The 23,919-nt window shown below is 38.6% G+C and overlaps 1 protein-coding gene across 2 annotated transcripts in view; it reads left to right on the forward strand.

Moving 5' to 3' along the window:
* LOC108416497 (NACHT, LRR and PYD domains-containing protein 3-like) overlaps nucleotides 1–23,107 on the forward strand; it is a 27,569-nt gene extending 4,462 nt beyond the window's left edge. Inside the window, exons 3-21 of one of the 2 annotated variants that reach the window (XM_037546154.1) lie at nucleotides 1,352–1,453; nucleotides 2,288–2,362; nucleotides 3,313–3,403; nucleotides 3,804–3,999; nucleotides 5,801–7,502; nucleotides 8,929–9,102; nucleotides 10,205–10,378; nucleotides 10,647–10,823; nucleotides 12,224–12,400; nucleotides 12,545–12,718; nucleotides 12,983–13,156; nucleotides 13,628–13,801; nucleotides 16,815–16,988; nucleotides 18,007–18,165; nucleotides 18,306–18,479; nucleotides 19,056–19,232; nucleotides 21,145–21,318; nucleotides 21,428–21,589; nucleotides 22,263–23,107. In XM_037546154.1, coding sequence (XP_037402051.1) covers nucleotides 1,352–1,453; nucleotides 2,288–2,362; nucleotides 3,313–3,403; nucleotides 3,804–3,999; nucleotides 5,801–7,502; nucleotides 8,929–9,102; nucleotides 10,205–10,378; nucleotides 10,647–10,823; nucleotides 12,224–12,400; nucleotides 12,545–12,718; nucleotides 12,983–13,156; nucleotides 13,628–13,801; nucleotides 16,815–16,988; nucleotides 18,007–18,165; nucleotides 18,306–18,479; nucleotides 19,056–19,232; nucleotides 21,145–21,318; nucleotides 21,428–21,589; nucleotides 22,263–22,545 — 4,693 coding nt within the window. In that variant the 3' untranslated portion in view covers nucleotides 22,546–23,107. The remainder of the gene's footprint in view (nucleotides 1–1,351; nucleotides 1,454–2,287; nucleotides 2,363–3,312; nucleotides 3,404–3,803; nucleotides 4,000–5,800; nucleotides 7,503–8,928; nucleotides 9,103–10,204; nucleotides 10,379–10,646; nucleotides 10,824–12,223; nucleotides 12,401–12,544; nucleotides 12,719–12,982; nucleotides 13,157–13,627; nucleotides 13,802–16,814; nucleotides 16,989–18,006; nucleotides 18,166–18,305; nucleotides 18,480–19,055; nucleotides 19,233–21,144; nucleotides 21,319–21,427; nucleotides 21,590–22,262) is intronic. The other variant, XM_037546155.1, reaches the window with a different exon arrangement.
* The last annotated feature ends 812 nt before the right edge of the window (nucleotides 23,108–23,919 follow it).

Genomic DNA, 23,919 nt, shown 5'->3' on the forward strand with positions numbered 1-23,919 from the left:
TTTGCAAATATTCACTCATTTTGAATTTGATGCCTGCGACACGTTCCAAAGAAGTTGGGACAGGGGCAACAAAAGACTGGGAAAGTTGAGGAATGCTCCAAAAACACCTGTTTGGAACATTCCACAGGTGAACAGGTTAATTGGAAACAGGTGAGTGTCATGATTGGGTATAAAGGGAGCATCCCTGAAAGGCTCAGTCGTTCACAAGCAAGGACGGGCGAGGTTCACCACTTAGTGAACAACTGCGTGAGCAAATAGTCCAACAGTTTAAGAACAACGTTTCTCAACATGCAACTGCAGGAATTTAGGGATTTCATCATCTACAGTCCATAATATCATCAAAAGATTCAGAGAATCTGGAGAAATCTCTGCAGGTAAGCAGCAAGGCAGAAAACCAGCACTGAATGCCCGTGACCTTCGACCCCTCAGGCGGTGCTGCATTAAAACCCACATCATTCTGTAACGGATATTCCCACATGGGCTCAGGAACACTTCGGAAAACCACTGTCAGTGAACTCAGTTCGTCGCTCCATCTACAAGTGCAAGTTAAAACTCTGCCATGCAAAGCGAAGCCACATATCAACACCACCCAGAAACGCCGCCGGCTTCTCTGGGCCAAGCTCATCTGAGATGGACTGACGCAGAGTGGAAAAGTGTCCTGTGGTCTGACGCGTCCACATTTCACACTGTTTCTGGAAATCATGGACGTCGAGTCCTCCGGGCCAAAGAGGAAAAGGACTGTCCGGATTGTTCTCAGCGGTAGAGTGCTCACCCAGGATCAGTAGGGCCTGGAGATTAGGGGTGTGAATCTCTAGGTACCTCCCGATTTGATTTGATTACGATTCAGAGGCTGCGATGTAGTTATAAAAGTTATCACTGCATCTTTCTCACTGTGTGTAACCCTAACCCTAACCCTATAAAAGTGTGAAGTATTTGTAATGATCCAAAATAAATTTACTTTCAATATCTTATTAATCTTATAAATCAAATGAAAGCGATGTGGTGAGTGAACTGGACGACAGTCATTCGCTGCTCTTGTTTGGAACACATGAGACGCTGCTGCCACTCATCTGCGATAAAATGCGATGAGCTAAAGCTTAAAGCAGAGCTTTATACTAGAACATCAGCGCACTGAGACATACTGGACATACTGGCTTTAATGCAGAAGGAGCCGGTCAGATTTCTTGTTCATCCAGTTGTGTTTTCGTTATGTGTGGGTATCCGGGCGCTGAACTTCCACGCTTCCAAGTTCTGCCTTTTGCGTTCCTTCAACATCACGTTATAAATTAAAATTTAAATAGATTTTTTACATCGACTATGAAAAGTTATCCATGTGATAAATGCTCTACAGGAAGAGACCAGGCTCATCCAGACCCAGTTGTTTGTCCATGAAGAGTGACCAGTCTAAAGACCCCCCTCACAACTTCAGAGATGAATTACCCACAGAGGAACAGTAGGTCACACTTTCTCTCTTTGGATCAGCATTTATTTACATAATGAAAAAAATCCTGATGCTAAATAACAGACCAGCAGAAGACTGACAGTTATTTAAATACATTCATGGTGTTTACATTTAGTTCATTCAGGTTTCTTGAAGGTTAATTTCAGCGGTTTTCAAAATGTGTGCGTAACTCAGAGTGTGAGGTGTAATCAGAGGTTCAGAGGGTTCGGTGTGAAACGGTCCAGACGTCTTTACAGTGGTGGTGATGGGAACCAGGCGTTGCCATGACTACAACACAGATATAGACACTTTCCTATCACCAGCACTCTGAACAGTTCTGACTGTAGAACTGAGCATTTCATGCCAAATCATTATGAATTACTTTGTTTACATCTTACAGACGGGAGAAGTTTTCAAATCTCCCCTGGAATTCTCCTTCAGTGAATCTAACAGGAACTACTTTACTCAGCTGTCAATGACAGCAATTCACATGCAAACAGTTACGACTGGTTCTATATTTCAAGCAGTATTTGACTTAAAGTGCAGTAGAACTTTGACTTGCATCTTCTGGATACCATTGGATGTCATTTGTGATACGTGACTGAAAGAAATATGATGCCCTCCTGAAATAATTATTTTGACACAAATGTTCATAAAAAACTACATAAAGATATAAATGTATGTGCATTGTCAGAAACAGGACTGAATACTGTCTCTGTTGAAAGACAGATCAGCTACAGTCTTTCTGATTGCATATATTTAAAAATAATGTGTTATAAATGAGCAAGTGATCTGAAGTTTTATCTCCTCTCCCTTCTTAACTGATGCTTTGGTTCATTCACTCAGATGTGCATCCATGGAAAGAAGACAATCAAAAGATGACGATCTAAACTCCAAAGACGGATCGGGGTCTATAAAAATGTACGTGAGGTTTACTTTATAATTTATTTATGATTACAATGGGACAAAATCCATCGCATAAGTTGCCATCAGGAAACATTTATAAAAATAATCACAAATACATAATTAACACAAAAATACATAAAACAAAGACACCTCACTGTATTAGCTGCATGTGATGATGAGTGTTGACACACTTGTGGTTTTCCTGCAAAAATTGGGCTGGTTTGAAAATACAGTCACAGATTAAATTCATACTGTTCTTTCATCCTTAAGTCCACCTCCTCGTTTCTACGTTCTCTGTCCACTTTATCAGCTCCATTGACCGTATAGTTCCCCTCTGTAGATCTATAGTTACAGACTGTAGTCCATCTGTTTCTCTGATACTCTGTTACCCTGTTAGCCCCCCTTCCAGCAGCACTGCTGTGTCTGATCCACTTGTACCAGCACAACACACACTAACACACCACCACCACCACCACGTCAGTGTTTCTGCAGTGCTGAGAATGACCCACCACCCAAATAGTACCTGCTCTGTGAGGGTCCATGGGGGTCCTGACCACTGAAGAACAGGGTAACAGAGTATCAGAGAAACAGATGGACTACAGTCTGTAACTGTAGAACTACAGAGTGGAACTGAACGGTCAGTGGAGGTGGACTTGATGAAGTGGCCGGTCAGTGTATATTCCTATTAATTTTCCTGTTTCCCAAAGGAGTAGTTATAAATCTTTTGGGGTTCATGTAGAAAATTCGATGTAAGGACAAGGACGTATACAGAAGAACCTGCTATTTGTAAAACAGAACAAAGACTAATAAAATTACTTGGTGCTACTTTGACATTGAGCGCTTTAACATTAAAAGGCTAAAAGCTTTTACTAAAGTGGATGCATGTTGAGTGATCTTTCTAATTGAGTTGCTTGTCTTTAACTGACAGTGTTGTTAATTGTAAATGCTATTATTTCTGACTGCAGGGGTTCCCCCAAAAAAATGGAGCCTAACTTACAGAATTTCACTGACCAGCAAAGTTTCAAGAAGACCCCGGATCTCTGTCGCATCTTCTCTGTAGGACCAATATTTTTTTCTTTTGTTAATTTTTTTTATATTTTGAATTGGCAGGAAAAAAAATCTCTCATTATGTAATTTGCTTGCTCAGAAGTTACACTTATCACATTGATTTGTTTAGACAAGACCAAGCTTGCTTTCAATGTAGCCAAAACAAAATCCATACCAAGGTCACAAATGTGGACATTAAAAACATTCCTAACCTGACAGGCATGGAAGAAACAATATCGGGACTAGTAATTTAATGAAGATTTATGAAATACAGCTGTGTGTCAATTTTCTAAGTGAAATAATCTTCTACAGATAATTTTCTGCTATATGTAGTAGACACACTTTGTTTCATTAAAAAAAACTTTAATCAGACCAGATTTTTATTCTCATTCTCATCATTCATTTCAAGGATCTGGAGAACAAAATAATTGTTTTCATCAAGAATGAGCTGGAGCGGTTCAGGAAGATTCTGACAAAAGAAAACACAAAACACTATGAAAAGCTGACAGATGACTGGTGCAGCGCTAAAGAGGGAGCTCTTAATCTTGCTCTGCACTTTCTGAAGAAGATGAAGCACGATAACATTGCTGATGCACTGGAGACAAGTAAGAGTTCTTTGATAGTGGTTTGTGTATCGATTCAGCACAGATTGCATTTGAACTGAATGTTTTGTTTTGGCCCTGTACTCAACACTAGTTTTGAAAATGCAAAATAATAGTAATATCTGGTGGGCCACAGACTTTAAGAGCGTGTTTCAAAGAAATTAAAAGCAGGTATTAAATTAAAAAGGAACGGGATGGCAGGGAGGCAGACCAGTGAGAAAGTGTGTGATCGAAATCGAGTATGGATTTAGTACATTCGAGCCGAGGTGATCTGGAGCCGGGCTCGTGGAGTTACCGCTAGTTATCATGGCGTTTCCGCTGCTCCAATGGGAAGCATAGGCAACAACGTAAAAAAAAAATCACGATGAGCAGGAAATCAAAAGGCAGGAAAAAGGGCAAACAAAGGAAACGCTGCTCAAACAAAGGCTGAACTAGAAACGTGAAGTAAAAGATGACGAGAAAACAAAAGACGCTTCCTCCAAGTATGACAGGAAGACAGGCTATAGTTCACTTGTTTGCTGTTAGTGGATCAAACACCTTTAGCATGGCTTGGAGCTGTTTGTAGCTCAAGCCTTTTGAGTAATTTTGGGGCAACTACTCTCTTTTGGTTTTTTCCAGCTCTTTGTTGTATTCTTTTTGTTTAAATACCCATCTGGACCGAGTACCGTACCGGTCACCCCTCTACAAAGATGTGACAAAGGGCTGCTGTTTGCTACGGCCTTAAATAGAGGAGTCCACATGTGTTCCAGGTTGGGCCTAATCAGCCTGAGGGCTTCTGGGAATTGGAGTTCCCTGAAGTTATGGCACCTTGCCACCATCCCCCTCTGCTGGTGGGCCGCAGCGCAGGCTGGACCCTTAAAGTTCTAGACAAGGACATGATCTTTCACCAGCAAAGCTGTTCCAATAGAGCAGTAAGATCTGCTGAAGGTTGAACATTAAGAGGTTTAAATGTTATAAACAAGAACTTGTAGTCAATGTAGAACTTAACTGGAGTTAAATGCTCAAACATTTTCCTGGAAAAGCACATAGGCTGCTGCATTCTGAGCTTGCTGGAGACAATTGAAAGTTTAATGGAGTTATGACTGAAGTTAGCTGAAGTTTGAGGAAAGACCACACCTAAAACTCCTCCTTCTGAATTCCAGTCCTTCACTCCTCCTTCTTGTGATGAAATTTCACACCCCACCTCCTCCCCCTTCTCCTCTACCTTAAAGCCTGACTTCCCCTCCTCTCATTATCTCATTAACCAAGGTGTGGTCTGCATTCGTAAGTTGCAGTTTAACAGGAATCCATGCTTTTGTGTCTTTGAAACAAGCTTTAGTTATATACATAATTTTCACTGGACCTGGTAATGCCTTAATGCATTGTTAACTATTAATACCATAAAACGAAAAACTGAAAATTGTGTAATTTGTGTTCAGAAAATTTCCCTTTTATGCTGACAAATTGGTAACGCTCTATCCAGTATAACCAGGCAAGGCTTCTGTCTACATCAACAGGGTTTTCAAGCTTTTCTATAAAAATATCATTAGTAAATATGCAAATACATCAAAAGCTGCACTCAAATCCAGCAGCACCCATAGAGAGACTTTTCTGCAATCTGAGGCAACCATTGAAACACAGCCCACCCAAGTAAGCGCTGCTTCTGGACTAAGATGTTTATTACCCAATGTGATGGAGTACAGAACCAAAACAGCAAGAATTCTCAGCACTTATGAAATACACCATACATACTTACATATTTTAAAAAATGTGCTTGTCATTATTTTGCTCATCATTCTTAATGTTCTTGCCTTTTGTTGCTTAGATGAGCTGGTTGTCATTCGTCAGTGTGAACTCAAGTCCAATATGAAAAATAAATATACACGTATATTTGAAGGAATAGCACAGAAAGGTGGTTCTACTCTCCTAAACAAAATCTACACAGATCTCTACATCACAGAGGGTGTTCAGAAAACCATAGAGAAATCAATTCAGTGCAATGACATGTTCGAAGCACTAAGCGAAGAAGACAAACCCATCAGAACTGTGATGACACAGGGCATTGCTGGCATTGGAAAATCAGTCTCTGTGCAGAAGTTCATTCTGGAATGGGCGAATGGAACTAAAAATCAGAGAATTAAGTTTATCTTCCCACTTCGATTCAGAGAGCTGAATTTGAAGGAAGGAAAACACAGTCTGATGGATATTCTCAACCGGTTTTTCCCAGAGACGAAAGGTCTGAGATTTCGGGAAAAGTACAAAGTCATGTTCATCTTTGATGGTCTAGACGAATGCCGACTCCCTCTTAATTTCAAGAAAAATGAGCACTGCGCTGACGAAACACAGAAAGCATCGTTAGATGTTCTGCTGACAAACCTCATCAAGGGGAATCTGCTGCCCTCTGCTCTGATCTGGATAACCACTACACCAGCAGCTGCCAGTATGATCCCTGCTGAGTTTATCGACCGAGTCACAGAGGTGCGCGGCTTCAATGATGAGCAGAAAGAGGAATATTTCAGAAAGAAAATCAGTGATCAGGACCTGGCCATCAAAATAATTGATCACATCAAAGAGTCAAGAAGCCTCCACATCATGTGCCACATCCCCTACTTCTGCTGGATCTCAGCCACTGTACTTGAGCAGCTTTTGAAAGGAACACAGAATGAAGACACTCCAAAAACACTGACACAAATGTACACACGATTTCTGATCTTCCAGACCGTACAGAAAAATCAGAAGTCTGGTGAGCAGACTGCATCGGATGTACCCTGGGATAAAGAGGGCATATTGGCCTTAGGAAAACTGGCTTTTCAGCACTTGGAGAAGAACAATCTGATCTTCGACAGCGAGGACCTAAGAGAGTGCGGTATTGAGATCAGTGAAACTTCCGTGTACTCTGGAGTGTGCACACAAGAGACTGGGATGTTTCTGGGCACAGTGTACAGCTTTGTGCATCTGAGCATTCAGGAGTTTATTGCTGCTTTGTATGCATATGTTTGTCTCAACAATGACAAGAAGAATGTCTTTTCCCCCCAGAACACATCACAGGAAAATGGAAATGAGACCATTGTTAGTTTGCTGAAGACTGCAGTAGACAAGGCTTTAGAGAGTGACAAAGGCCACCTGGACCTCTTCCTTCGTTTCCTTCTAGGCCTCTCACTGGAGACCAATCAGGTGCTCATTCGAGGTCTGTTGACCCAGACAGGAAGCAGCTCAGACAGCAACAAGGAAATAATTCAGTACATTAAGGATAAGTTTGGAGAAAATCCATCTCCAGAGAGATCAATCAATCTCTTCTACTGTCTGAATGAACTGAATGACCGTTCTCTAGTGCAGGAAATGCAGAAGCAAATGAAAGACGGAACACTTTCCATGAATGAACTCTCACCTGCAGAGTGGTCAGCTCTGGTCTTTGTGTTGCTGACATCAGAGGAGGAGCTTGAAGTCTTTGACCTGAAGAAGTTCATTGGATCAGATGAGTGTCTTAAGAAACTGCTTCCAGTGGTCGAAACTGCTAAAATAGCTTTGTAAGTGAAACAGTTTTCCTGCTAATGAATACATTTTAATAATACAGTAGTTATATTATTATGTTCTTTAGAAATTACAATGCATGTAATAATAATAATAATAATAATAAATAATAAAACCTTTATTAACATAACAGTTTACACATGCATGCTTTACACAGAAAAGAAAAAAACATTGGAAAGAAAAAAATAATGATTATTAATCTCTAAGAGCTATTCTAGTCTTTAGGAGCTCTATAAGTAAATTATTTTCCTCTAAATAAGCTGTAAGAGATCCAAGGAGTTTGCCTAGACATCAAAACAGAACAGTCATTGTGGAACAGAACAGAAAGCCAGTGCAAACTTTCCCTGATGAGAACCTGGTTTCCTGCCCATGTCATCCAGGCTTTAATGTTTTTAACACAGTCTTCCACTATGTGAAAATGTGTGTTGCAGGCTAAGCTGACATGTATGATTTACTATCAACAGCACATAAGTGAAGGGCAATATTGTGTTTACATAATATGTATTCTAGGAAGAATAAAGGCAGAATAGTAAAGGCCCTAAAACAGAGCCTTGTAGGACACCATACTGTTCAGAAAACCCTCTGACAAATTTGTAAAGGCTACAGTAAAAAGGCTGCCAGTAAATCACTGTCCACCAAAGCCAGGGATGGCTCTGTTCTATGATGTTTTTAAAAGCTTGACTATAATAAAAAGAACATGACTGTTGGCCAACAACTTTCTCCCAAATCTTAGATAAGAAGGAATGTTGACAGCTGTTAATTATTTAATGTTAAATTATATGAACATAATCATGGTATTTATGAACTAGTACCATCACTCTAAAAACAGTTACATTAAATGTTGGGGGAAAAAGTTTAGCAGTATTTCTCTAGAACAGTTACCATTTGAGATATAAGATTTCATTCTGCCTACTTAGTGGTGCTCATCCCCTAATTTCCCAAAATTCAGTTTCACAAAGTCTAAATAAAACTTCCATACTCTATTGCATACTCATTGAGGTGTACTCAAATCAGAGGGGAAAGAGCCCTGAATGTGCCTAGGGATTGCCTTGCCAGGCTTTTACATATGGGTGAGCGCCCCATATGGCCAATCACAGACCTGCACATATTGCAAAATAGACATAAAAAGAGAAACACAGAGAAAACGGCTGCACCAAGCACACAGAAGAAATATTACAACCACTGTAAGAAATATAATTGCTAAAAAAAACAAGTATAAAGTTAGATTAACATTTTTGCAACCAGTGTTAAAAGCAAAATAAATGAGGAAATGAATTAATGTGGTTAGCTTTCTTTTTTTTATATATGCCTCAGCAAAACCATGTTTCATGACTTTAGTTGAAGTTTCTTTTATAGAACAGTGAACACAAGTTGGTTTAAACTTTAGGACAAAAATAAATTCTAACATTATTTTTCTTCCAGGCTCAATGACTGTAAATTGACAGAGACCAACTTCAAAGCTTTAGTCAAACCTCTAAGCTCAGAATCCTCAAAGCTGATTAAGCTGGATCTGAGTGACAATGCTCTACAGGACTCAGGACTAAAGCTGCTCTCTGCTGGACTGAGTAGCAAAAACTGTAAACTGGAGGAACTGAGGTGAGTTACTATCTAATATAAAGTACAGAAACAAGCGCTTATAAACAACGTCTCTTTAGGATTGCGTCATAATTTGCTTGTTGAATTTTTATGCTGGCAACTTGACCTTGAATGAAAAGGATCACAATCTGTGAGGTTTATTTTAATCAGGCTGTGTTCAATCAGCTGATTCTTCTAATGTCTTTAAAGACATTACTTTTATAAGGGTTCAGTTAGTGTTAATAACCTTTATGTTCATTGAATAAATAACTCACATCTGCCTCATGACTGGCCAAGCACACAGATTTTGATTAGATTTTGAATATTTTGTCATAATGGAGAATGCAGTCGGCACAGACTGCACCCATTTGAGGCAAATATCACAAATTCTTATACCCTACTACACCATTCTCAGGCTCACTGCCTCCTCCTCAAATGTCTCATTCTATGCTACACTGATGAGTCACAGTATTATGATCACTTCATGTCCACAAGCTGTGTCCGTGTTATGGTTTGGGAAATGTTTCGTGGCTTTCTCTGGGCTCACTCATCCATGTGGAAGGCTCTCACAACTGGTTTCGGTATGAATCCATCCTCACGGATCACAAACACCCATACATGCTGATCGTCTTCCCTGGGATCAATGGGATCTTCCAGCAAGACACTGTGACACGGCAATGTCACACGGCTAGAAATGTCCAACACTGGTTGGGAGAGCATGACCCATACTTCCGAATACTACTGTGACCCCTGAATTTCACAGACTTGAACCTGACTAAGCATCTGTGGGACCACTTCAATCACCATGTTCACTCTGTGGATCCTCCCCCACATCCCCTCCAGCAGCTGTGGGATACACTGCAGTCAGCAAGGCTGTAGAAACCTGTGAAAACCTACCAGGACCTTACTGAATCACTTACAGCCTGTCTTGCTGCTGATGAGCCTGTTTCCCTAGAGCTTGAATTGTAGACTGGGCATTCCGTGTTGCCCACTTTACCTGCAGGTGCAAATAAAAATAAACAAAAAAATATTGACTAAAGTCATTGTAGCAGTCTGTTCAAACATTATGTACATAAATGTATAAATAGAAGTGTAAAATTATATCCATCATGTTATTTTCTAGCATCAATAACTGTGGCCTAACAGAGGAGAGCTGTCAAGATATGGCTAGAGTTTTCAGCTTAGAGCATTCCATGTTGAAAAGCCTGGAACTGAGTAAAAACAATCTGCAGGATTCAGGAGTGCAGCGTCTTGCTGCTGGATTGGAGAAACAACAGGTTAAGATCAAAAATCTGAGGTGAGGAATCATATGATAAAATTTTAATCCTTAAACATTTGTCATTGACTTCTGATTATGCTACAGTAGCATAATCTGCAAGCAGGAATGAGTCCGGAATTCCCAGTCAGTGATGTCAACATGACTTATTGACTGAATTATCTATATATTTTGAGTCAAAAAAGACCAGATAAATGAGAATGAATAATGTATATTGCAATATAAAACATTGTCATGAAATTACTTGGGGTTGTTTTTTTATTTTTTTTGTCTTTTTTACTTTCTGCAGGCTGTGTGACTGCAGCATAACAGAGCAAGGCTGTGCTGCTTTGGTTTCGGCTCTAAAATTCAATTATTCATCACACTTGACAGAGTTGGATCTGAGTGAGAATAAAATAGGAGTTGCAGGAGTGGAGAAGCTCTCTGTCATATTGAAAAATTACAGTTGCAAACTGGAGAAACTGATGTAAGTAATTTATTACATACACAATATTTTGGTAAGTTATAATTTATTAAACCTGGAATGTTGGTGAAAATCTAGTTGAAATAGATTTTTGGGTCACTGTAGTAGTTACTCCAAAAAGGTGATTTGAAGACACTAGAAATGCTTAGTAGTACACAAGGGGAATTTTACAGATCATCTGCATATTTATACGGCTGAGATGTAAACAGTGTCATTCAGAGTGGTTTGGTGTGAAATAGTTAATTGTAGAGACACAGATGTCTTTACAGTGGGTGTGATGGGAATCAGGGGTCACCATGACTACAACACATGTAAAGCTCCAGTCAACCTACATATGTCTTCTGAGTTTATATGGAAATGTTGATGATAGAAAATAGTGGAAAATCTGAAAAAAGTATTTTGCCTCACAACACCCTGTTATTAGCCCTACACCATGAACAGATTTTAAGGCCAAAAACTTTTTTCTCAGAACTCATGTAAAACAAACCCTGAATCATCAGTACTCATATTAGAATTCATAACCATTTCATCTATTAGCTTTCTGTGATGTAATCTTTAGAGAAACAATCATGCTGGGTATCTATAGTTTCTTAAAACAGCTGGAAATCTCAGCGAAATGTTTCTTTTGTTTTCAGACTTAGCAAATGTTGCATCTCAGAAAAAAGATATGTTGCTCTGGCTTCAGCTCTGAAATCAAGCTGCAACTCACGCCTAATGGATTTTGGATCTCACAGAGAACAATAGTTATGCAATTAGTACTTTAATTCAATTTAAAATTTAGTAATGTAATTCAAAATGATTACATGAGGACAGTGTGCACATGCACCTTAAAAATGAAAGAAAAAAACCACTCAGAATGTCTTGTAGCCCACAATATCTGATATATACAACACATATATACAACATCTGAGGATATTAGATTGAAAATGTTGATCTAGATATTAATTTTTGTTAAAAAATACTTAAATTGTAGTAAATACAAATAATTACCACAATAGCTAATAGTTTAATGTATATTAAATACATAAAGAATTTGATAAATTTAGGTATTACTGGGGAAAAAAAATTTGTGTTGTTACTTTTTGCTGTACATTTTTAATGACCAGTTCTATCAATCATTTGAACAACACTGGTCATTTTGCTATGGGAAAAAATGTATGAAACATAACTTAGATGCCCAAAACTATTGCACAATACTTTGTGCCATTTCCCCACTGGTTTCATTGCTGTTCTTTCTGTATATCTAGACACTGTAGATACCCTGAAAATAAGCCTTGCTGTAAAGAGCTATATGTCTACATAGTTTTGCAAATTATCATCATGTTATAAATGTATTCACATTATCAAAGAAATTCAGAATGTTCTCCATTTTTATTTATTTATTTTTTTTATTTTACTTCCAGGCTCAGTTACTGTCATATTGCAGGGGAGGGATATGCTGCTCTGGCTTCAGCTCTGAAATCAAACCCCTCATCACACCTCAGAGAGCTGGATCTCAGAGGAAACCATCCTGGAGATACAGGAGTGAAGGAGCTCACTGTTCTAGTAGATGATACAAGCTGTAAACTGAAGACACTGAGGTGAGCATGTGATGATTTACTGGACCAATGAGAAAGTACACTGATTGAAGCTGAATGCTTTTTTTACTAAGAAAAATGAACAGAGAAAAAAAAAATGTTCACTTTGCTCAAAGTGTTTCTAACAAGATATTATCATCTGTGCAGGTTGCTGAAAAGTTCTGATGCAGAAGAAGCCTGTGATTCTCTGACTCAACTTTTAAAAATAAACCCTTTACTGCAGACAGAGCTGGATCTGAAAGGAAAAATACAAGGAGACACAAAAGTCAAGCAGCTTTCTCTTCTGCTGGAGGATTCACACTGCAGACTACAAAAACTTGGGTTAGTGGTTTGACTAAGATTCACTAACAATTTTTCAGCTGAAATCTTAGCATACAGATTTCATTATAGACATATTGTCTATAATATAAATATAAATAAATTATGCAAATATTGTCAACTAAAACTAAGCCATGTTCAAAATCTGATACCCATCATGGCTATTACAAGAAACGTGCAACTTATTCTACAACCAAGACAGTCATAAATAAATAAGAGTTACGAGATCAAAAAATGTAATAACTGTATTTCTCTTCTTTTTTCAAGGCTTTCAGATTGCAGTATAACAGGGAATGGATATGCTGCTCTGGCTTCAGCTCTGAAATCAAACTCATCACACCTCACAGAGCTTGATCTCAGAGGGAACGATCCTGGAGATACAGGAGTGCAGAAGCTCACTGATGTAGTAGATGATCCAAAATATAAACTAAAGACACTGAGGTGAGAAGGAAAAACATCTTGAGCTTACTACATGAATATTAGTCTGAATCAATACTGTTTGTCTTAGTTTTTAGGTATGTTTAATGTCTTAATAAAACATGATATGGTTTTGTGATCTGTAGAATCTATATGCAAGCAAAAAAAAAAAACACAAGTTGTGCTGCTATAAACCATACTGCAGCACAAAATCAAATGTTAATTTTAAATAACAAACATATAGCTTCTCAACTTAAAGAAGAAATATCAGAACTCATTACTCCTTATGGCTGACAAAAATGGGAAACAAAACATTTCATAAATCCTTAATGTTCAGTTCCACCCAATATTTACAGTGGGGAATAAAAAGGAAGTGAGACTGACTGGAAGATCCAAATATGATTTCACTAAAAAGCCTTTGTTGAAAGGTTGGATAAGATGAGAAGATAGAAGTAATACAATTTGCTATTAGTAAACACTTATTTTTCTGTACAGACTATTGAAGAGTGATGATGCAGTAGGAGCCCATGCTTTCCTTTTTGAATGTCTAAAGAAAGAGCCTTTAGTTTTGACTGAGCTGAATCTGAGCAAGAAAAAACTAGGATCTACAGAACTGAAGCAGCTCTCTGCTCTGCTGGTGGACTCACACTGCAAATTAAAGACACTTAGGTAAGTATGTCTCTTTTTAATTAGTCTATTGGAAACACTCAACCAGGATGATACTTTCTTAACTTCTAATTTTGAAGTATATTTAATTATGATGGAAGATAAATCCTGTGGCAATTTTCTTTCTGCCCATTCCTTTAATGAATGCATAAATTTAATCCTGGAGATATGTGGTGTCTTAATTTGTTGAGTAGGGGTCTCAAAATTCATACATCCTGTCAAATGTGTATAATTTGTCCTTAAAGCTGATTTGCAAGTCATACTTTGCATTTTTTTCCTGCTAAATATTTCCATCTGATGGGTAGATTTGTTGCACCAGACACTGTGTATGGATCCCCAACATAAGCTCTATAAAATCAACACAGACTGATGATTACGGCATTAAAAGCAAAAGTAGACTGCAAGAGGAACCATTTAAACCCAAACTTGATGCATAATGAGCTGCACACTGAGTGCACATGATTGTAGTTTAGCTACAACTAATTCAGCTAATGTTCTAGTATTCAGTTAGTATTCTAGAACAATAGTTAGTTAAATCTGCCTTCATGGATTCATTCAGGACACAGTGGGAGAAAAAGCACAGCACAATTAAGAAATGAATGGAATTAACTAGATTGTGTCTGTCTGCCCTGCGATGGGCTGGGGACCTGTCTAGGGTGTATCCTGCCTTCCGCCCGATGACCACTGGGATAGGCTCCAGCTCCCCCCGTGACCCTGAGGGAGAAAATGGGCTTAGAAAATGTGTGTGTGTGTGTGTGTGTGTGTGTGTGTGTGTGTGTGTGTGTGTGGAATTATCTAATCTATTATACTGTTATTTTTTTGTTATTATTGGTAGTAGTAGTAATACTATAAATGTATTGTGTTTTTAAAACCTTAGCATTCAGTTAAAGCAATTAATTGAGATGTACTTGAGTGTTTATGTAATATAGTTAGAAAATTATACTTGAAAAAAACACAAGACACTTTTTCTCTGCATGTTTTCAATCACCTGGCCAGTGGAGTTTGAGAACCTGGACAAGGCAGTATCTTCTGCCATGATGAGTAGGAATGCATGTGATGCATATTAATACTACAATACTGAAACAAGTCTGACTTACAACCCCAATTCCAGTGAAGTTGGGACATTGTGTAAAACAAATTAAAACAGAATACGATGATTTGCAAATCCTTTTCAACCAATATTCAACTGAATACACTACAAAGACGAGATATTTAATGTTCAAACGGATAAACTTTATTGTTTTTTGCAAATATTCACTCATTTTGAATTTGATGCCTGCAACACGTTCCAAAGAAGTTGGGACAGGGGCAATAAAAGACTGGGAAAGTTGAGGAATGCTCAAAAACACCAGTTTGGAACATTCCACAGGTGAACAGGTTAATTGGAAACAGGTGAGGGTCATGATTGGGTATAAAGGGAGCCTCCCTGAAAGGCTCAGTCGTTCACAAGCAAGGACGGGCGAGGTTCACCACTTAGTGAACAACTGCGTGAGCAAATAGTCCAACAGTTTAAGAACAATGTTTCTCAACGTGCAACTGCAAGGAATTTAGGGATTTCATCATCTACAGTCCGTAATATCATCAAAAGATTCAGAGAATCTGGAGAAATCTCTGCAAGTAAGCAGCAAGGCAGGAAACCAACACTGAATGCCGTGACCTTCGACCCCTCAGGCAGCACTGCATTAAAAACCCACATCATTCTGTAACGGATATTCCCACATGGCTCAGGAACACTTCGGAAAACCACTGTCAGTGAACTCAGTTCGTCGCTCCATCTACAAGTGCAGGTTAAAACTCTGCCATGCAAAGTGAAGCCACATATCAACACCACCCAGAAACGCCGCCGGCTTCTCTGGGCCGAGCTCATCTGAGATGGACTGACGCAGAGTGGAAAAGTGTCCTGTGGTCTGATGCATCCACAGTTCACACTGTTTTTGGAAATCATGGACGTCGTGTCCTCCAGGCCAAAGAGGAAAAGGACTGTCCGGATTGTTTTCAGCGCAAAGGTCAAAAGCCAGCATCTCTGATGGTGTGGGGGTGTGTTAGTGCCCATGGCAGGGGTAACCTGCACATCTGTGAAGGCCCCATTAATGCTGAAAGGTACATACAGGTTTTGGAGCAACATCTGCTGCCATCCAAGCAGCGTCTTTTTCAGGGACGTCCTGCTTATTTCAGCAAGACGATGCCAAGCCACATTCTGCACGTGTTCCAACAGCGTGGCTTCGTAGTAAAAGAGTGCGGGTACTAGACTGGCCTGCCTGCAGTCCAGACCGTCTCCCATTGAAAATGTGTGGCGCATTATGAAGCTCAAAATACGACAGCGGAGACCCTGGACTGCTGAGCAGCTGAAGCTGTACATCAAGCAGGAATGGGAAAGAATTCCACCTACAAAGCTTCAACAATCAGTGTCCTCAGTTCCCAAACGCTTATTGAGTGTTAAAAGGAAAGGTGATGTAACACAGTGGGAAACACGCCCCTGTCCCAACTTCTTTGGAACGTGCTGCAGGCATCAAATTCAAAATGAGTGAATATTTGCAAAAAACAAAGTTTATCCGTTTGAACATTAAATATCTGGTCTTTGTAGTGGATTCAATTGAATACAGGTTGAAACGGATTTGCAAATCATCGTATTCTGTTTTTATTTGTTTTACACAATGTCTCAACTTCATTGGAATTGGGGTTGTACTTTAAAAATATTTAAAAATTGTATTTTGCATATCTTAATCGAGAGTACTACAGTGAAATCTAAATGGAAAATGTAACAATCATAACTTTAATTCTATGAAGAAAGTATATGGAGAAAATAATAAATATTTTCTACACCTGTGCTGTGTTTGCTGCATACTGAGTTAATTAAACTAAAGGGACAACAAAGATTGACATTCCCAGAACCAAAGATTATGAGTATGAGCTATCCAACATCACCGTAAGATATCATCACATACAATGAAACAGCCAAGCACATGTCATGTCTCTCTTGTCACAGCCATACATAGAAATGTTATTTTACTTTCAGGCTCAACGAATGTGATCTAACAGAGAAAAGCTGTGAACATCTGGCCAAAGTTCTCAGTTCAAAGGATTCCAAACTGACTGAGTTGGACCTCAGTAACAATCACCTAGGGGATCCAGGAGTGAAGGAACTCTCAACTGCACTGAGGAATTCACACTGTAAACTGGAAACCCTGAGGTGAAATCTTCTGTCACAATAAAATGTGTTTTGATTGGAAGACAATAAGAACAGTACATCACTGAAATGTTAATGTATTTTGGGCAAATTAAAATTGTTCTTCATATTAAAAAAAATTATAAAATTGTTCTCTTTTCACTGTCTGTCTCACTATCTGTTTCTCTTTCTTTATCTCTGTCACAATCTCTTTATTTTTTTCTTAATCTTTTCTGTTTCTTCCATCATCTCCATCTACTTACTTATGTCTTGTTCCTCTCTCTCTGTCTTTGTCTTTTTTCTTCTCTCACTTTCTTCGATCTGTTTATTTGTCCATTTGTCTGTTTTTCATTCTGTCCTTTATCTTTCTCTTGATCTCTGTATTTCTTTCTTGATTCCTCTCTTCTTTCTTCTCTATTTATTTGTCTGTCTTTTTCTCTTTCATCTCTCTATCCCTGTCTTTATCTTTCTTCTCTCACTTTTTTCTCTGTTTATGTCTGTCTTTTTATTCATTCTCATAGTTCATACTCCTTTAAGGCCTGACTATGTTTGTTCTGTGTACCTCATTATTTGTAAGTCGCTTTGGATAAAAGCGTCTGCTAAATGTAATGTAATAATAATGTTAATGATGTCATCTCTCTTGATTATTGGAAAATCATCAACTGGGAAGATTTGCTATAAAACTGATGTTTGGATGTTTATTTATAAAACAAAAGGACAGCTAAAATGGCTCCAAACTGTTAGTTATAAAAGACCATTTGCCTGTCTATCAGAACATAATGAGCCAGTATCATTGACATGGATTCAGGCTAGTTTTGGAATTGCAATGTCATTGGTGTTTCACCATTATAAATTACATTTAGACCAGGATAAGGCTTAATCTGGGCTGACAGAATGGTTTAGGCAAATTATGTTTTATTTTAGTGGCTTAAATGGATGAAAATGAATGTTTATCTATCTATAAAATCTATGTCTTAATAACTTTGTTAACTGTGTATTAAGTCATAATGCCAAACACTAAATGGATGTGTACTCGTTCCAGGCTTTCAGAGTGTCGTGTAGGCGAGAAAGGATATGCTGCTCTGGCTTCAGATCTGAAATCAAATAAGTCATCAGTCCTGAAAGAGCTGGATCTCAGAGGGAACGATCCTGGAGATAAAGGAGTGGAGCTAATCAGAAGCACATCTTTAAGGAAAATAAGGTGAGTAGTTTAGAATTCAAGCCTCTTTACATCATAACTATACAATAAATAGTGGCATTCTGTGTTTTATCTAGCATTAATACATTCTTTCATCTTCTGCATTAACTGAATATCATCTGTTCAATTCTGCCTCTGTGCAGGCTGTTGAAAAACCATGCTGCAGATGAAGCCCATGACTCTCTGACCAAAGCTTTTGGAAAAGATCCTTTACTGCTGTCTGAGCTGGATCTAAAGAAGTATGAACCAAGGCATGCAGGAGTAGAGCAGATCTGTGGAGTACTGGAGGATTCCCACTGCAGATTGAAGACCCTTAAGTAAGTGGTTTAAAGTAAAGTTAAATTAATTTATTCATTATTAATAAATGGGGCGGCATGGTGGCGTGGTGGGTAGTGCTGTCGCCTCACAGCAAGGAGGGTCTGGGTTTGATTCCCCTGCCGGGTGACTGGGGTCCTCTCTGTGTGGAGTTTGCATGTTCTCCCCGTGTCTGCGTGGGTTTCCTTCGGGTTCTCTGGTTTCCTCCCATAGTCCAAGGACATGCAGTCAGGCCAATTGGACATGCTAAATTGCCCCTGGGTGTGAGTGACTGTCTGTGTCTGTCTGTCTGCCCTGCAATGGACTGGTGACCTGTCCAGGGTGTATCCTGCCTTCCGCCCGAAGACTGCTGGGATAGGCTCCAGCAACCCCCTGCGACCCTGATGGAGAAGCGGCTTAGGAAATGGATGGATGGCTGGATTATTAATAAATCTATTAAACATCAAGTGAACCGAGTGGCTAAACATTCTCTATATTAAATATTACATTATTTGGAGGATTTATTGGCATGTAACATCCATTTTGTTTTACATCATAAATGTGATGGATGTTCCCTCTCTTATGCTTCTCTTCTGCAGACTGTATAAATCAGGCAGTATTACAGAGAGAGACTGTGCTGCTCTGGTTTCTGCTCTGACTGTAAACCTCTCACAACTGAGAGAGCTGGATCTGAACAAGAATAAATTGGATAAGTCAGGAGTGCAGAAGCTCTGCAGTCTACTGAAGAATCCTCACTGTAAATTGGAGAAACTGACGTGAGTAGAAACCCTCAGCATTATATCCAGCTGTTCACTAGTAGTGTAGACCTCTGGACTCAAAGTGATCTGATACAATTACAGTTATATAGGAAACAATTCAGTGCATGGCAAGAGATTAGTGGTGGGAATTACGGCTCTTTTTTGAGAGCTGGTTCTTTTGGCTCGGCTCACTAAAAAGAGCCGGCTCTTTCGGCTCCCAAGTGGCTCCTCAGATTTTTTTGTTGCTTAAATTATTAAAAAAACTGTGTAAAATGAATTGCTAACATAAAAACATACATTATATCAAATGTTTATTTATATACTCGACATAGAACAGAGTGCTACAAAAATAAATTATAAAATACAACAAAAGCAAAGACCCATCTCAATTAGACAAAACGGCCAGTCTCTGATTTTGTATATTATTTGCAAATTTGCAACCATGTACAGTGAAACACCACTTCAACAAAACACCACTCCAAGAAAATATAAATTCAAATGTACAAAACAAAAAGAAAAAGCAGAATCCATGTGACAGTTTTTCCAAGTCTAGTGAAGATTGTCATTCAATGGAAACACCAAGGGTCTCAGCTTTGCAGGGTTGATCCTATTTCTCCTTTCTGTTATCATCTGCCCTGTTTTGGAGAAGATTCTCTCTGAGGGGACAGATGTTGCTACAATACACAGTCTACCCTTTCTAGGAGTGAAGCACGTTCTCTGTCATACAGGACTGGGATGATTTTTTGGGAAAGTGTTTTCCAGACACACTGGCACCTTCATTAATAGCAGGTTCTCTTGCTTGTCTTTTCTCTTCTAATTGCACGGATGGATGAACAGTTCTCATATGCCTGTGCAGGTTGTTTGTGGAGCCTGCTCGATATGAAATTTTAGCTTTGCACAGTCTACACTCTGCCTTTGAGCTGTCTATCACATTAAAATGTCTCCAAACTTTACTACGTTTTCCTCACCGTTCCAGCGTGTAGCCTCTGTCTATGTAAATGCAACTTTCTCTCTCTCTTTCTTGTCTCCGAGCGAACTTTGCTCTCTCGTGTTCGTGCGCTCACTGTGCGGTGTGTCTGTAGCCCCTCCCCTCCTGCTCAGTGTAGACACACAGACGCTGCCACACATCTTAAACAATCACATGCGGCTTCCAAAAAAAAAAAGAAGAACGGCTCAAAATCAGGAGCTGGCGCCTGTCATTCACTTCAGAAAGCCGGGTCTTAGAGCCGGATCATTCGCGACCGACCCATCACTACAAGAGATGTCAAATGGGAGGGAATCACTGATTCAATACTGATTTATTTTGGCATGGTTTTTTTTTTAATACACTGGACAAACACATGTCTTGAGAAGATACTTATACAGTACTGGAGAACAGACAGTACTGCTCTGTCTATCAATGAACTGACTCATGCAAAATTAGATTACAGGGAGGGATCTACACTCTTAACAAAAGGGTTCTATATAGTACAGAAAAAAGGCTCTATGACTATAAAACAGTTGGTTGTTGGCTTTTTGGTGTTCTGTTTAACATTTTAAAAAGAGTTTTCATCATAGAGAAGAACCATTTGACTGGGCAAACAACCATTCATGTATAAAATGGTTCTCTGTGTTCATGGTTCTCCATACAACAACTGAATCTATAAAAGAAAACACTAAAATTTAAATTTATTTTATTTACTAGTTGATATTTCATTTTAGAATTGAGCCAGTTGAGTTGTGTCCTTTAAATGTATGTTTCATGAAGCACTGGTGCATTTTTATACCCCTAATTTTCATTTAATGATAAGCATTGTCGTTATGATAGTAAATTACTTTGTTAAATTCATTATATTACATTTATATTAAGTGTGGAATATCACACACTTGAGTGTGTACAGAATTTTATTTTAGTTGAACTTAAGTAATTTTATTTGAACTCTTTCTGCAGGCTAAATAAGAACAATGTCACAAGCAAAGACTGTGCTGATCTGGCATCAGCTCTTTCTTCAAGTCTTTCACACCTAAGAGAACTGGATCTGAGTGAAAATGTAATTCAAGATTCAGGATTGAAGCATTTTTGTGATGTACTGAAGACTCAGGAGTGTAAACTAGAAAAACTACTGTAAGTAATTTAACCATTATGTGATAAAACTGAGCTTTAAAGTGACAAAGCAAGAGAGAACAAACTTTGTCTTCACTAAAACTTTTGTCTAATCTGATTTCATATGTAGGTTAATGAGCTGTGGTATAAAAGAGGAAGGCTGTGCTGCTCTGGTTGTAGCTCTGAAATCAAACTCCTCACACTTGAAAGTTCTGGACCTGCGTGAAAACAGTCTAGGAAATTCAGTGAAAGATCTTGCTGAAGTGCTGAAGGATTCCAAATGCAATATACAGTAAGTAAACGCAGATAGAAAAGACCAGAGATGTAAAACTTTGGATTTAACTCGGTATCTGATCAACTCAAACATATTCATTTAGTCTCATAACCTGCTCTGAGGTTTATGTTGCAGGCTACATCAGTTGAAAATGTCAAGTGACTTTTACATACAAAGCATAACAAGCCTATGGGATGCGCAGTCTGCTTATTTTAAACTCTGATTTTAACTAGATCCTTTCACTAGTAACCTTAAAGCAACATATTTTACTGTTTTTTTTTACTTCTGTTCTCATCCCTGCAATTTTTCAAAGGCAGTGAAGTAAGTTAGCTTTTAAATGTAGAAGCATTACAAGTACAAAGGCACAAACAGTCTAAAATATATAGAAGCTGTATTTAAAAAAGCTGATGTATATGATCATTAAAAACAAGATTAAATAATGAGAGTATTTCTATATTTCTGCAGTAAATCATTGGTACAAATTACTGGTAATCCACTGGTTACTTTTGTAGGTAGTATGGATATGAATCGTTTTAAATATTAAAAGATATTATGATAAATTTCAGTGACTAAACATATTTATTGTAATTATGGGCATCAGTTCAGCCCTAAAGCTGTGCTGGTGCCACATACAGAGTGAGATGGTTGGTGAGTAATACATGTAATAACTCTTATTTGTTTTTCCTTTCAGATTGGGTGGCGTTTTTACGAAAATTGTTAATAGTATTACTGGGTGGCTCTCTGGAGGTGGTACAGATAGCCCACAAACAACACTGAGTGGAGTGGATGAGGAAAGTGGACCAGCGTCGAGCGGCGTGTACGGAGAAAGACTGGCACCAGCGTCGAGCGGCTTGTACAGGCAAAGACCGGCGCCAGCGTCGGGTGGAGCTGACATGTGTAAAGAAGCCAGAACTACACGTAGCCTAGCAGAGCAGACTTCAGAGAAGGGGAGTAACTATGGTACAGGGCACTAAGAAGTTCAGCAACAGGTCTCACAAAAGATCCGATCAAATCTCCTCCAAAAACATACAGGACAAATAAATTAATGTGTGAAATTAATTAAACAAAAATTTGAAAAATGAATCACATATTCCCCTCATATGGGGTGGGAAAAACTCAATTCTTAGGTGCATCGTGATGCGGACGTGAAACATTCTGAACTGATTCACAAATGTCAAAAATCAATTTTCTAAATTTTTATTTAGAACGTAATGTTGACGGAATGCAAAGGTTGGAAGTTGGAAGTGCGGAAGTGCGGTGACCAGACAGTCTGTGGTGGCACATAACAGGAACACCAGTGGATGAGCAGGAAATCCAACTTTGTGTTAAAGCCAGATTAGATCAGGCATCAAAGCCCAAATGTTAAGAAGAGACATTTTGTCCTTTCAACAAAGTCAAACGACCTTGGGAGCCACAACATTTGATGCACAGTATGTCTGGGTGTGAGCTGCTGTCCTAGCAGAGGCTAAAAAATATGAACGGAACCACAGTGATACATATTCTTCTACTTAAATAAATAAAATGTTTTAACTTCTCTGTCTGGAAGCATTTTTTTCACCAGTCTTGCTAAAAGTCTTGAGTTAGTAAAAATAAGTTGCTTTGTATTATGTGAGCTTTAATATTCATCATTTGATTAGAACATTACTCATTTACTTTAGCCTGTTCAGACTGAAGCATCTGAGAGTTTGATTCCTCGATTTATTTGGCCACAGCAAAGAATATTCCCTTACCAGAAGAGATTATTAGTCCAATCCACAGTTTCTCATTAGGCTGAATGAATAACCGTCTCTAAATGTAGGTATTGTGATATAAACTGAGTCCGTTCTACAGTTTCTCATTAGGCTGAACGAACAAATGAAATAGCTTTGAAGTGACACTAGAGGGCAGTGTGCACTACACAATACTTGTGCATGTTTCTGCCTTCAGATCTTTTGTGCATGTGTGTATATAGTGTGAGTGTGTGTGTATTGTGTGAGTGTGTGTGAGTGTGTGTGTGTATGTGTGTGTATTGTGTGAGTGTGTGAGTGTGTATATTGTGTGAGTGTGTGTTGTGTAAGCAGTCCTGCAGTATTTGATGTTAAACTCTGAAATGATTTATAAACTCATTCATTAAATCTGGAGTTTTAATAATAAGATCGTTTGATTTTCCATAACCTTCAGAAAAAAGTAACAGTGAACTGAATGATATTTAGAAGATTCAGTCCCACACACCTGTAATCCAATCATCACCTTAATGAGACGGTTTCCAAACAACAACTGGAGCACCCGCCTCCACTGCATCCGCTGTGTTTGGCATGTAATTGTAGAGCATGGTTACAACATTGACAACAGAAATTACCCAATAATTA

The sequence above is a fragment of the Pygocentrus nattereri genome, chromosome 16 (assembly GCF_015220715.1).
Source record: "Pygocentrus nattereri isolate fPygNat1 chromosome 16, fPygNat1.pri, whole genome shotgun sequence".
NCBI classification, from domain to species: Eukaryota; Metazoa; Chordata; class Actinopteri; order Characiformes; family Serrasalmidae; genus Pygocentrus; species Pygocentrus nattereri.